Genomic DNA, 14,867 nt, shown 5'->3' on the forward strand with positions numbered 1-14,867 from the left:
AACCATTGTGGAAAGCAGTTTGGAGGTTACTCAAAAAACCAAAAATAGAATTACCATTTGACCTAGGAGTTTCACTCCTAGGAATTTACCCTAAGAATGCAGCAGCCCAATTTGAAAAAGACATATGCCCTCCTATGTTTATTGCAGCACTATTTACAATAGCCAAGAAATGGAAGCAACCTAAGTGTCCATCAGTAGATGAATGGATAAAGAAGATGTGGTACATACACACAATGGAATATTATTCAGCCATAAGAAGAAAACAAATCCTACCATTTGCAACAACATGGATGGAGCTAGAGGGTATTATGCTCAGTGAACTAAGCCAGGCAGAGAAAGACAAGTACCAGATGATTTCACTCATCTGTGGAGTATAAGAATAAAGCAAAAACGGAATGAACAAAACAGCAGCAGACTCACAGAACCCAAGAATGGGCTAACAGTTACCAAAGGGAAAGGGACTGGGGAGGGTGGGTAGGAAGGAAGGAATAAGGGGGGGAAAGGGGCATTAAGATTAGCACACATAATGTCATGGGGAGGGCACGGGAAAGGCAGTATAACAGAGACAAGTAGTGATTCTATAGCATCTCAGTATGCTGACAGACAGTGACTGTAATGAGGTATGTCGTGGGGACTTGATAATGGGGGAGTCTAGTAACCATAATGTTGCTCATGTAATGGTACATTAATGATACCAAAAAAAATGCTGTGGGAGCATAAAGTAGCAATTAAAGATTCAAACTTAGAATAAATGACATGATATCCTCTGCTTGCTAATAAAAATGCTTTACCATTGTATATATACATAATTATATAACATTATAAGTACATAAGATCTTAATATCACTTCATGCTATCTTACTCCTGGGTCTAAAGTGAGGAAAGAGTACTCAGCATTTTTTCAGTTGATTCTGGCAGGGAACAAGGTCTCGTATCAATATTCCTCTCACATTCTTTCATCATTTTTCTATCTCCCTCCAACTCATTCAGCTTCCTCTTTGCCCATATTCCTTTCTTCTTTTTAGGCATTTCAGCCCCCAAATTTTTGCATCAGGCATTTGCTTAGCTGTTTCAATGACACAAAAAGTATTATCATCTCTTGCAAGGAATTGCAGCTCAATTCAGCATACTGTCAAAGAGGCAACAGCATGGTGGCACCCATCATCACATGAACTGCCCTCTCATGAGTCTGCGACTGGCAATGAATGTATGAATTAGTTCCTTAGATTTTTTCATGATTTTAATTCACTTTTTCAATCAGATTACAGAATGCATACAGAAAAGGAAACAGGTAAAAAATATTCTTTTTCTAATTTTCTAAAATTGAGCAACACTTATTAACCCAGATCAAGAAATAGACTGTTACCAGCATCCCCAGAACCTCTACTGTACCCTCTTCCAGTCTCTATCTCTCTTACTGTCTCTACAGTCAATTAGCACCTGTACATATGCTGCCTTAAAACAACTCTTTAACATCAACTTTGTATTTTTCCCTTTGTATTAGCCTCCTATGTGACCTAATCTCATAACATCTCACTAGAAACTTAAAGGTATTTTTAAAAATGAGCTTTAGGTTTTAGGTGCCTCTGACATAATCTATCTTTAAAATCTTCCTATCAGATAGCACCAAAAAACATGAAATATTTAAGAGAAAAACATTAACAAGAGATTGGTAAGACCTTTACACTAAAAACTAAAAAGCACTGATGAGAGAATTTAAGGAAGACTTAAATAAATAAGGACATATACCATGGATAGAGAACTATATCATGAGTTTTAAGATTCAGTATTGTTAAGGTATCAGTTCTGTGCCATCAAAATCCCAGCAGGCTTTTTTATAGAGAATGAAAAGTTCACTTAAAAATCTATGCGGAAATGCAAAAGACTGAGAATAGCCAAAGCAAACTTGGAAAAAGAACAGATCTGGAGAATTCATACTACTGGATTTCAAGATCCACTATTAAGCTACAGTAATTAAGAGAGTGTGGTATTAGTATAAGTAAAAAGGTCAATGGAACAAACTAGAAAGTCTGGAAAATAGATCTATACACATATTATAAGTTAACTTTGGACAAAGGTGTCAAGGATTCAATGAGGGAAAGTCTTTTCAACTGTTGGTGCTAGACCAATTTGATAAATTTTGAGAAGAAAATGAATCTTAATCTTCACTTCACATCACACACAAATATATTTCAGATAGACTATAAATGTAACATAAAAGCTAAAACAATGAAACTTGTAGAAGAAAACATGAGAATATCTTCACAGCTTTGGGGTAGGCAGAAAGTTCTGAGGGAGGAAAAAGAAAGAAAAAAAGATAAATTATATGTCATCAAAGTTAAAAATGTTCAGTCTTCAAAAGACACTATTAATGAAATGATAAAGTGAGCCACCGACTGGGAAAAATATTTGCAATACATATATTTAACAGAGAACTTGTATCATGAGTATGGAAAAAAAATCCCATAAACCACTAATTAAAAGATAAACAACCCAACATTTTAAATGAGAAAGAACTTCACACTTCACAAAAGGAGTCATACAAATGGCTAATAAGCCCATGAAGAAGCATTCCCTATCATTAGTCATCAGGAAATTGCAAATTAAACCACACTGAGATGTCATGTCAAACCCACTAGAATAATCAAAAATCAAAACTCCTTATGACACCAAATTCTGGGGAGTATGTGAAGCAACCAGAACACTTATACATTGTTAGTGAGAGTGTAAAATCATAAAAGCACCTTGGAGTATTGTTAGGCAGTTTCTTATGTTAAGTGTACATTTACCCTATTACTAATTATTCCTCTTCTATGTTTTTGCCAAAAAGAATTGAAAGCATATGTTCATAGCAGCTTTATTCACAATACCACAAAACTGGAGGCAACCAAAATGTACATACAATTGAAGAGATAGGTCATGGTATGTCCACATGTGGAACACTACACAGTAATAAAGAAGATCTAAGGAAGACCTGTATGAAGGAAGTACAGATATTGGAGTTATAAGATTTGGACCCATAACTAAGCATAATATATCCAAAATATTAAGTGACTGATGAAGAATTTAATCAAGAGAAGTAGAAACTGCAAAAAAGAAAAAGGAAATTAATAAATTACAAAGCAAATATACAATAAAAAGAGTTAATAAAAGTAATAGCTCACTGTAAAAAACTAGTAAAATTGATAAAATCAGTATAGGGCTGACTATTCATGACAAAAATAAAAGGAGGGAGAACAAAAAAAAGTTACCAATATTGGGTATGAAAAAGGGGATATTACTACATAGAGAGAAAAAAAGAATGTACTACTGATACATGCAGCAATGTAAATAATCTCAAAGCATTAAGTTGAGCAAAATAACCCAGACACAAACGTGAACAACAATATGATTCCTTTGGGAAATTTTATGCATGGAGTTAAAAATCAGAATAATCAACCTGTAGGGGCTTGGAATAGACTTAGATATAAGAGCTTGAAGGAACTTTCTGGGGTAATGGAAGTATTTACATCTTGATTGCGACAATGGTTACACAAATGTTTATATTTGTCGAAGCCATTGAATCTTGCACTTAAGATCTATGCAGTTCACTAGAAGTAAACATTATTTCAATTAAAAAAATGTAATAGAAAGCAATGTTTTAGCAGAAGTTCAAAAGATATCTAAGACCAGTACTAGACTAGCTGGTATTTGTAACTCTCCTCGGTACTTCCTTTATATAGAACTTTAAAAATTTTATTTTTTACTATGAACTAAATACAAAGAGCATTAAACCCAGGAAAGGAAAAAAAGAGAAACAGTAAAAATTCTCTCCTGTACTCCTAATTACCCTAGCCCGTAGGTGAATACAATTCTCAGTTTCTTATGAATTCTTCTTCAGCTCTTTATGCAGAAGCAAATGTCCTAAATTTTCACTTAGGGTGATGGAATTCAAAAAACCAGGTGTTAAACATGGAATATCCTGTTGATAGAGATGCAGCATTAGAACTGTTACTAGAAATTATAGCATTAGTTATTAGAAATGTTAACATTAGAACTGGGAGTTACAGTTTGACCAGGTCTTTGCCCAAACTGGGGTTGTTATGACTTCAAAGCATAATTTCTGGGGAATTTTCACATGCTGTCAGGCCACCTTGGGTAGTCAGGTTAGAGATGCTCTTTCTGGCTAGAACTCTTGCTATTTCTAACTGCTGAAGCCATCGTTTCTCTTTAAAGGCACTGCAAGAGAACAAGATATAATTTATAAGGAGGTCCAATCTTTTTTTTAAAATTTTTTATTCAGGTATGATTGATATACACTCTTATGAAGGTTTCACATGAAAAAACAATGTGGTTACTACATTTACCCATATTATCAAGTCCCCACCCATACCCCAATTCAGTCACTGTCCATCAATGCAGCAAGTTGCCAGAGATCCACTATGTGCCTTCTCTGAGCTACACTGTTCTCCCCGTAATCCCCCACACCATGTGTACTAAACATAATACCCCTTAGTACCCTTCTCCCTCCCTCCCTACCCGGCCTCCCACACCCCTCCCCTTTGGTAACCACTAGTTCATTCTTGGAGTCATAAGGAGGTCCAATCTTGCTCCATTTATAGCTGAAATGATAGAAATCTTTAAAATTTTTAAATCTTTAAAAAAAAGAAATCTTTAGGTTGATTTGTAGCTGTGGCTAGTTTATCTCATCACATGACAAACACTATTCTATGTGCTGAAGATATAAAAAGTGAACAAAATACACAAGGTCCCTACCCTTATGGAACTTACATTCTAGGGAAAGACAAACACACAAATAGAGGGCTAATAAAATATCAGACTGGTAGGACTATGAATAAAAACAGCAGGGCTGGAGAGAGGCGGTCAGGCTGGGCACCCGGTCAGATCAGTTTCTTCTCTAACAGCCCCTGCCTCTTTGCCAGGCCCAGGCCCTGCTGTGAGTATGTGGAAGTGGGTGAAGGTAGACATTTTTTCCTCAAGTCATCATTTCTGAGTCTCTGGCACTCACCCAGGAGAGGCAGACGTAGTTCCTGTTGCTCTGGAAGGCAAGGGCAACAAGCACCCTGGCCAACAGGGCTGTTGTGCTGCAGCAGCATGTTCCTTTCACCAGTTAGGTACTTGCCTGGGTTCTCTGAACACTATGCCCCACTTCAAATACATCTGCAAGCTCCTGAGAAACCTGGGATTTCCTGTAGCAGCCTGTGTCTCTCTGGAGGTGGGAGCAGAGCACTACGGACTGTGTGTGGTGCCACAGAGGTGGCTGAGGGTATCAAGGAGCCCTGAACCTCACCCTGCTTTGATTAGCTCAAAAGACTGAACTTTTTTTCTCCTTCATGTAAATTTTTCCCCAGTTTTATTGAGATATAAGAAGGCATTCTTAAATCATTCACCATCCATCAAATGGTCTCCAGCCTGGGGGACTACACAGCAAAGCTCCTAGGCCTCCTTTCTGTCTTAACTTGGGATAATGAAGGGATATAGGGTTCAAGGAGAGTAAACAGGACAACCAGTTACATTTTCTACCAACTAATGCTTGACTATGGCAAGGTTAGCTACAAAAAGAAGGCCCTTACAGAAAACTATTTCCGTTCCTGTTTATAAATTTTCATGAAACAATCAAGTTGTACATATTTGTAATAGTGATAAGTTCTGTTTTTTAAGTGGTAGATTTTCCAGTTAATATTATGTAGATATCTGTACTCTGTGAGTACCCTGCATTTACCCTCTCCCTTATTCCTTGTCATATGCAATCTACCACCAACTCCTATCAATTTCTTTCCTACATTTGCCTCCAACCCATGGGCTCATCTCCGTGATGCGTCACTCTTGTAGTGCATCTACCACTTGGACCCCTGTGGTTCTCCCTTTCTGACTTACGGAACTCATTCTAGTTCTCCTATATTGTAGCCAAAGTGGTGTTTAAAACATCCAAAGCTGATCAAGACAAACCCTTCAATCCTCTCATGTTTAGATTAAAACTGCCGGATCCTTCATATGAACCCCTGCCTACCTCTCCATGTCTACCTCATACCTTTCTTCTTTCTCTTTGTTGTAACGCAGTCTTCCGTTTCACAAATGTCCCATGAACTGTAGCCACAGGCCTTTGCACAAGCCATTTCCTCTACCTGGAGTACTCTCTCTTCATTCTTCCTTTACCTGGTTAATTTCTACTCATCCTTTCAATCTCAGTTCAGACATTTTCTCAGGGAGGTCAAGGTCCATGTCAGACTTCCCTAGAACCACTCCCTCCAAGTTCCTCTCCTTCACAGCACTTTTCTCAGGAAGCCTCTGAAAATATTCACCACACCTCACTGAACAGTTTGTTTCCCAAGGGCAGGGCTGTACCTGTGTTTGCTCTCTATGTTATGGCGTGATCAGCCATCTTGGTTGCTTAGGACTCAGAGATTTCCCAGTAAAACAAGACTTGCAGTGCTAAAACTTGGAAAAAACCAATTTACCCAACCACTGTATCTAGTTATCCAACCACTGGATCCAACCACTATATCTCCAGCTTTATAAATGTTTGTTGAATGAATAACCATTAATAACCATTAATTGGGCCATCATCCCAACCACCTGACTAAATCCTAGCATTTCTTTTCAGCATGAAAATTCTCAGCTCGGGGAGGGATGGATGGTCTAACTATAAACACTTCTCCCTGGCTTCTGTGCAATCATTAAACAACTATTCATTGAGCCCTTACTATATGCCAGTACTGTGTCAGATACAAACTTGGATAAACGAAATAAGGTTCTTGCCCACCTGGATGGGTCACAGAATTCAAGATCCCTCAACCGGAGGGCAAGTCTGGAGCCTGCACTGTTTGACAAGTTAGCCTGGGAGGCTGTACCCTCAGGTTTCAGTCAGTGCTCTGGCCTGTGTATGAGGCTGAAGGCCCAGCTCATGCTTCCCTTTGCTGATCCTGTGGGGGTTTTCTCATCCAAAGCTGAGCTGGGGAGAGGATTTGATGCAACAGGTCTCCTGAACCCAGTGCTAACGAATGCACAAGAACAGGGACCTGCTCACTGTCTAGTTCCCTAGGGCCCACATGCTCACCTGGGCAAAATGGCTGGGTTTGCCAGTAACAGATCAGCAGAGCTTTAACCTCTGCTCCCACTGTGCCCTGGCATCTAGTGAAGGAGGAGGAGGTTAGGGGAGGGACAGGGAGAGGGTAGTTTCTATCCTTGAGGAATCAAAGAGAGAAAATATCTGCTCCACCCCCATTTTAAGGCAGGCCTTGTCCCACTAGAGCCACCAGCTGAATTGCACCAAACTTGTCTTGGTTAAGGTAGGGTCGGTCACTTCTCACGGGAGGCTGACTCGTTACCTGGAACCACACAGACTGGCCCCAGAGACTTTGTGAGGTCCTCTCTGTCACTTCCTCACTACAATTTCCTCCGGTTTGGCCCCTCCTAGCTGGACATTTGTAATTAACTCAAAAGTAGCCTCTCATACTCTATAAATGGATATAATTTGGTATGACCTTTTAGAAAGGTAACTCAGCCATATGTATATGTTCTTTGAACAAACGATTTCACTTCAATGTAAGTACCTATACAAAGTAAGCATTTCTATAGGTATTTAGCAATAGGTATTATAGATATCAAATGAATAAGCATTATATCTGAAAATATCTATCACACCACTGCTATCATGGTGAAAAACTGGAAACAACTTGGATGTAAATCAAGATGGGGCTGGTTAAATAACTTTTTATATGTGACACAATGGAATTCTAGCAGCCTTTAGAAAGAGTGAAGCAGTTTGCTCTTGCTAGTGTGGAAAGATTTGACAGATATGGTTGAAAGATAGATAGTTGGGGATAATAAATAGAGTAAAATCCCTTTTATGATATAAAGGACATGAACATATACATATCTCGCATCCATATATTGAGATACAGAAAAGTTCTAGGAGCTTACAAACCAAATAGGAGTAACGATACCTTCTGGGATATGTGAGAGGGGAGAGGAGTGGTATGAAGGATGGATGGAGACATAGATATTGATTTTACTTTATATATTCCTATGTTGTTTGGGTGTTTCCCAGAAAGCACATATCACTGTATTTTGTGATAAAATTTTTTTCAAGGGAAAATAGTCCATCGTTCAACTTTCCCTTCTGTACCAACACTGCCTACACAGACTTCTGCTCCACCTCCCCATTTGTTTTCTCCCCACCTCAAACTCTCCTGTGCTCCTAGAATCCCCATCAGCTAGGCCACTTATCCAGAGGCCTTTGGAGAGGAATTATCCCTACTTTAAGAGTGGGGATTAGGGACATAACAGGCCAAGCAGGTTTATCCCTGTATTTGCTTTCCTAGCCGGAGGCGAACACCCTCATCAGCTAGTTGCTTAAACTTGTGGAAAGGTGCCCTACCCCATCCCTGCTACTTTTTATAAAAACAGCAAGGAGAGAGCTCTCTCCTGTAATCAGGAGCATGCGAGAGCCGAGCCCATCGGAGTCTCCTGGGGGAGTTCTATCCGTTCTCAGTCCACTCAGCAATTCTGGACCAATCCTCCACATTTGAATCTTCACTAACTGACCTGCTAAGTCACATAAACCTCACTGGAATTGGACAGTAAGTGATAAAGAAGACTGCTTTCTAGGCACACCTTGGAGATAGTCTCTGATCTGTATAAAGTTCCTTTAACTATAATTGATAATTTCTTATATCTGGGAGGAGTTACTGACTGAGGGAACTTTGTAGGGTACTGCACCTGATGTGAGTGGTTATACAGATATCTACAAATGTAAAAACCCAATGAGCCATACATGTGAGATAAGTGTTCCTTATGTAATTTACTATATATTTCATACTTCAATTTCTTCCCCCAAAAGCACTACACACAATAGACACTGGCAGTCTTTCTCACCCCAAACTTGTGCATGCGCCCACCTTAAACACAGATGTTTTTGCACATTGCTATTCTGCCTAGCACTGCACTGGGCCATAATAAGGACTTATTGGATGTTTGAAAATTAAACTAATTTTTAACATGCATCTGTTGATAAAACTCAGCAGTTTTTCCTCTCATGTTTACAGCCTGATTTTTAAGATGGGCGGCATAATTTTTTCAATACACCATGCTCTAGTATTTTTCTAGATTTTTAGGTTATCTATTCACATACATTCTAGTCACAGATACCTCACAGATTACAAAGATCTAAACTGTTCCGCAGCATCTTCATTTACTGTCAATTTCATTGTGCTGGATCCTGAATTTTGCCGGTTTTGTACCCCAAATCACTCTCACCACTAGGTGGCAACAACCTAGCTGAAATAAACACCCATCAGAAAGGCAACCAAAGTTAATGAACCTTGTTTTTATTTTCCTTCTCATTACATTGAGTAACAGGAAAAGCCACTCATAAATTGCTATTTCTACTGGAATACTGGCACCCAATAATACCTCATAAGTAAATGGATGGGACCTGAGATTTGATCTGAGTTGTGTTCTCAGTGAAATCTCATGACCAGTATATAATGTTTTCTCTTATGAGAAGAATATGCCTGAAAAATCCACTTCTGATACACTTGTCTATGTCTTTAAATGTGATAATGCATTACTTTTTAAATTTTCCTTAACCACTAATTTCAATTCTATTACTCTGTCCAATATAGATCTCCCGCAGCCTGTGGGACTTGCCCAGTAAGTTAACTGAAGTCTTTATGGGGCCGTTTGACATTAAATTGCTCCCTTCCTTCCTTCCTTGCACTTTCATTAACATCCAGTCTTCTGTGACACTTTTGATGTCTCTTCTCACATTTCAAGTTTCCCCGTTCTTCCTTTAACTATAATTAATAATTTCTTATTAGTTAAAAAGAAAAAGAAAAGAAACTTGTTAATCTGTCCAAGGGACAAACCTTGTCCAACCTGTCAAGGGACCTTGTTAATTGAGACCACTCTTCACTGCGTCTCTTTTCTTCCTGAAAGCTGGAGGAGTAAAGTACTACACAGATTGGATTGGCCAACAAATCAGTTGAGATGAAGTCCTTGAAGCTGCGTACTGATGCATTAGAACAACCGTTCTAAACTCTACTACTACTACGGCATGGTAGGGATTCATGGACCTTTCCCTGCCCCAGATCTGCCCTATTAAAGATTTGCCTTTGTAAGTTTCAAGAGAAAATGTTACCTGGCCACAGCTAAGCAGTAGATGGCGTTCTCCCTTGGAGTCTTCCCACTGTGCTCCGAGAAAGAGGTGAAGGAGGATTTGAATACCCAATCAGCACTGGGTGTCGCGTAGTAAAACGATGGGTGTGAATAGCCCACTCTTGAAACTGGAGGGAGAGGGAGCTGGGGGAGATAGGTATTTTTTAAAAGCTTTTCTTTTTTCCTAGCTATGATAGTAATATTTTCCTGACTTGGTTGTTGATGTCTCTCTAATTCAGAGAATGTATCTGCATCTACCAGAGGAGGAAATTTGAGGGCTTGTTCTCTTGTGTTCTGCTGAGAAATTGCCAAAGGATCGACAGGTTTCCTGCTTGCAGTTTGCTTGCCCAGAGTTGGTAGCTTGCCCACAGGGCTTTGTGAGTTCTTGTTCCCAGCCTTACGCCAGCTCTTGGAGGTCATTTTCGGTTTGGTGAAACCATCCACCACCACAGTGTCTCCAACTTTCTCCCCAAAGACCCTTGCTCTGCAAAGCTGACTTTTATTAAAGTTGTGACTCTGAGCTCTGAGGACCCATTGTTTTATTCTAACATAAATCCTCATGGGGACTGAAATTTTTGCAAAAGAAACCGTGGACCACATTTTACTTAGTAAATATAATACACAGTCTTTATGCTGGTGTTTGAATGCAATGGTCAGGGGAATTTGGCCTGATGCATTTTTGCATTCCAGGCACAGCACGCTGCAGTTGACAAAGGCCTTCAGAATCAACAGTTGGCCGGCTTCTGCTGCTGCATGAATGGGGCATTTAGAGACATCTGCATGAAGGGCTTCAAGGCACCATGCTCGACAGGGGTGAACACCGACTGCTTCGTAGGGCCTTGCGCCCTGCTTCAGGGCCCATTCTGTGAGCTCGACGTACCCGTAAAAGGCAGCAATGTACAGGGCTACCCTTTTCTGATACCTGAATAAAAGAAAGAAGTAGGGGTAGGGCTGTTTAGTAAGTCAGCAAATAGACAATGGTAGTTACACTAAATACCTATGAAACATTCTAATTAAAATGTTTATTTCTTCCTAATTTTTAACCTAAAATATCTTCAGAAAAGGCAGATAGTAATATACAGGTTAAATGGCACAGATCCTGTTTATACATGTTATTCTACTATGTGCATGTAAATAAACTCATTTCCTTGGAGCAGTTTTCTTTCTTAAGAAAATCAAATGCTCCGGAAAAATATCAAGGTTTATATTAATTGGGAAAGTATTTCAAGAAATGCAGCATACTTTAGAAATTTGAAAGTTTTGTGTGTTTGTTTTTCTTTTCTAACAGTCCTTATTTTCTGGCTTCTCAAAACATTTACCGCTACTCTGATGGACACCACTAGGTCGCGCCCACCAGCACCACCGCCAACGCCCTGGTCTCCTAACCGGCCTCCCACTGCCTCTTATCCCCCTACAGGCTTTTCCTCACACAGTGCTCAGTGACCCTTTTATTCCCTAAATTAGAGGTTACCTATCCTCTGCCCCAAACCCTCCATCAGCCTCCCACTGCAATTGAAATTCTAACTCCTCACCTCGGTCTACAAGGCCCCTGGTCATTTGGCCTCTGTCCCCTCTCCCACCCCATTTCCCACCACTTCTCTTCTCTTACACCGCACTGGAGCCACACTGGCCTTCTTACTGTCCCTCCAGGACCCCACAAGGTATTAGTTGAATGATTAGTGAAGGCTGCTCAGAGAAATAAGAATTAGGGGAGAAAACCTAGACAGGGTCCCACCAGGTATTGTCCAGGATATACTTGGGCAGGGCTATCTGACCCCACTGTAGAGATGGAGACAACCGCTGACCTGGCATCACCCAAAATCTGCTGTGCATAACTAATTCTCCGGTGTCTGACTGCATGCTCACCACACCATCTTCTGGTGTGCGTGCAGCTTCCCGTGTAATTTTCCTGTATGAGGAAGCTGGTCTGCTCAGAACACGTGTCTCTAGGACCCTCTGGCAGTTAGATTATTATAACTAACTAGTGTTATACATTAATATACTGGTATTTTGGTTCACATATCAATTTCTTTTGAAGTTTGTTAGTGCAAACCAACATCTCTGAATTTGATCAGGTTTTTTCAATTTGTGGAGAAGAGCTCTTTCTGGATGGACTAACTGGTCTCTGCTTTCATCCTCAGCACCCATGTGGGAGCTAAAGGCACTCCTGTTATGGAGACTAGTTCATTTTGCCTCCAAATGTAACTTTTCACGGTCTGTCCGCTTAGCCCCACCTCTTGCTGTCGTGAGCCTGTTTCAGACCACCACCATCTCCTGACTGTCCCTGTCCCCCTGCGTGCCTCCTCTGCCTGCAGCCAGAGCCAACATTCTAAAAGGGAGATCTCATCAGGGGCTGTCTCTACCTTCCATGTCTTCCCAACACCTAAAAGATAAAGCCCAAATTTCCTTACATTCCTCCAGGGGCCTACGTGAGCTGGCCTCTTCTTATCTTTGTAGCCTCTGGCCACTAGCTCCCTCTCACTCTGTGATTGGCCACGTGGATCTTCTTTCAGTTCCTTGAATCTGTTCTCTTGCCCCTGGGGTCTTTGTACTTGGTGGTTCCATCTGTTTTGGAACATCTTTTTCTTCTCCCTACTGTTTACCTGAGTACCAGCCCTTTGGGTCTCCACATCAATTCCTTTTCTCGGGATGCTTTACCTGAGTCCCTAAGTCTAGTTAGTTGTCTATATTATACACCCCCAAATGAGCATTGTCATATTACTTTTCATATTGAATGGTAATGATGACGACAACTATTATCTATATTCTGTTTACCTTGTGCCGGGCAGCCCTTTAAATTTCTTATGATTACTGGTCATTCAATTTTTTAAAATAGTTCTATGAGATAGATACTACTATTATTCCCATTTTATAGAAGAGAAAACTGAAGTACAGGATGATTATATAACTTGCCCAAGTTCATAGAACTAAACACCGAGGGAGTAGGGCTTTGAACCTAAGCAGATCGTCCCTGGAGTTTATATTGCCAAACATTTTATAGTTCTGCTTTTCCAGGAATTGGTTACTTGTTTCTGTTCCCCTACTGGACTGTAAGCTTGCTTAAGGTGGGAACCATATCTTGTTTATTGCTATATTCCTGGGATCTTGCATAATACATAGTAAATGCTCAATAGATATCTATTGATTGGATGGAGGGATGAAAGGAGCTTTTCAGTCTGGTCATTGATTGACATTCTCTGGGCTCTTAGATTTTATTTAAAGATTCAGTCAAAAGGAAATGGTTAAGCCTATGAACACTAGAGTTAGATTGTTGGGAATCCAACACCCAGCTGTGCCCTTGCAAACTGTGTGACATTGGTCAGATTTCCTAATATCAGTTTCCTTGTCTATAAAACAAGATAAAATAGTATCTACCTCATAAAGTTGTTATAAGTATAAAAGTAGGTAATAAATATGACAGTGTCTTGGTACTCAATAAATATGCACTATTAAAAGTAACAGAACAACACAGGTATTTCTTTGGATTCAGAGCACGAAAAAAGAGAATTATCACTATCTCCAAATAGAAATTCATTAAATATTTTTTGAATATTTTATATTGCTAAAGCTGGTTTTCTAATCTGTCCCTTCACAGAGCTCTTTAGAGTTCCTTGGGTGTATGTTGCTTCTGTGAAGCACAATTAAGTCATCCACGAGGGGGCACTGTCCTAAAATACCGCTGAATTTAACCCTAAAGGGCAATGCAATTTAGGTATTTGGGAAGCTGCTGACTTCAGAGATATATTAGAATGTCCACCTGCTTTTCTAAGACCATCCTGTCCCAGCCACACATGTTACCCTTCATGTTGGCAAAAGTACGAATGCTTGTATTAAATGTAGTTTGAAAAATTACATGGGACCTTAAGAAGAGAAGCCAATGTTTTCAGCCAATCAATTAACAACTCGTACTTTTGAGAATAATTGAATGTGAGTGTGGCAAGGTACTTATTCTGACAGCTTTGATAAGTGCTGTTAAAAGTCTGATATCCAAACCAAACTGAAAGAACCCATTAAGGAAAATCAGCCTGAATTGCCACCCATCACCAAAGGCTGTCAGCCCTGGTGGCATCCTTGCTGTCTTATTTCAGCAAATATCTCAATAATAATGTCTGGTGGAGACGTGCTAAGTGGCACTGGCATGGAGCAGCACTCCAGCTGTAGATGAATTGCAGATTCAAGGTCCTTTGGAAGTTTAGTGAAAATTACTTAAATTAACTTAGCATTTGCTTTATCTCCATACTTGAGTACTGGTCCTTCATTTGATAAATAGCGCTGGGCTTTAAGTTTTTGTCCGAGGAGACAGCCCTTCAGGAATTCCTTCCATCCATCCCAGACGTCCAAGCGCAGTGTTGTGCCTGTGGATCAGGAGAGGCAATTGATAGGTTCAGTCCATCACTGTGGTTTGGCAGTCCATATAATGACAGCTTTCCCCAAACAGGCATGAGCTGGATGCCAAACAAAAGGTAACCTTGGAAGAAGTAGACAGGAATGCTATTTTTAGCTTGGGCTTGTTCTGACTTGGAAAAGCCATTTAACTTCTGTGCATTTCCATTTTCGCATCTGCACAGTGACTGTATATAATGCTGAAATATTTTTTGCAGCTATCTTAGAGCAGTTCTGGACCTTGATTCCCTGCTAACAGATACATCCCTATGTAAACTAAAGCCGTGATGTTGGGAGAGGAAACCAAAGAAACCACGGCAGGACAC

At 40.0% G+C, this 14,867-nt stretch overlaps 1 protein-coding gene across 1 annotated transcript in view; it reads right to left on the reverse strand.

Annotated features, from left to right (window-relative positions):
• Positions 1-3,794: 3,794 nt before the first annotated feature.
• Positions 3,795-14,867, reverse strand: part of ANKUB1 (ankyrin repeat and ubiquitin domain containing 1) — a 30,202-nt gene continuing 19,129 nt past the window's right edge. Inside the window, exons 4-6 of the mRNA XM_036896413.2 lie at positions 14,399-14,513; positions 10,142-11,080; positions 3,795-4,218 (exon numbers count right to left, since the gene is read on the reverse strand). Coding sequence (XP_036752308.2) covers positions 4,089-4,218; positions 10,142-11,080; positions 14,399-14,513 — 1,184 coding nt within the window. The 3' untranslated portion in view covers positions 3,795-4,088. The remainder of the gene's footprint in view (positions 4,219-10,141; positions 11,081-14,398; positions 14,514-14,867) is intronic.

The sequence above is a fragment of the Manis pentadactyla genome, chromosome 1 (genome assembly GCF_030020395.1).
Source record: "Manis pentadactyla isolate mManPen7 chromosome 1, mManPen7.hap1, whole genome shotgun sequence".
Lineage (NCBI taxonomy): Eukaryota > Metazoa > Chordata > Mammalia > Pholidota > Manidae > Manis > Manis pentadactyla.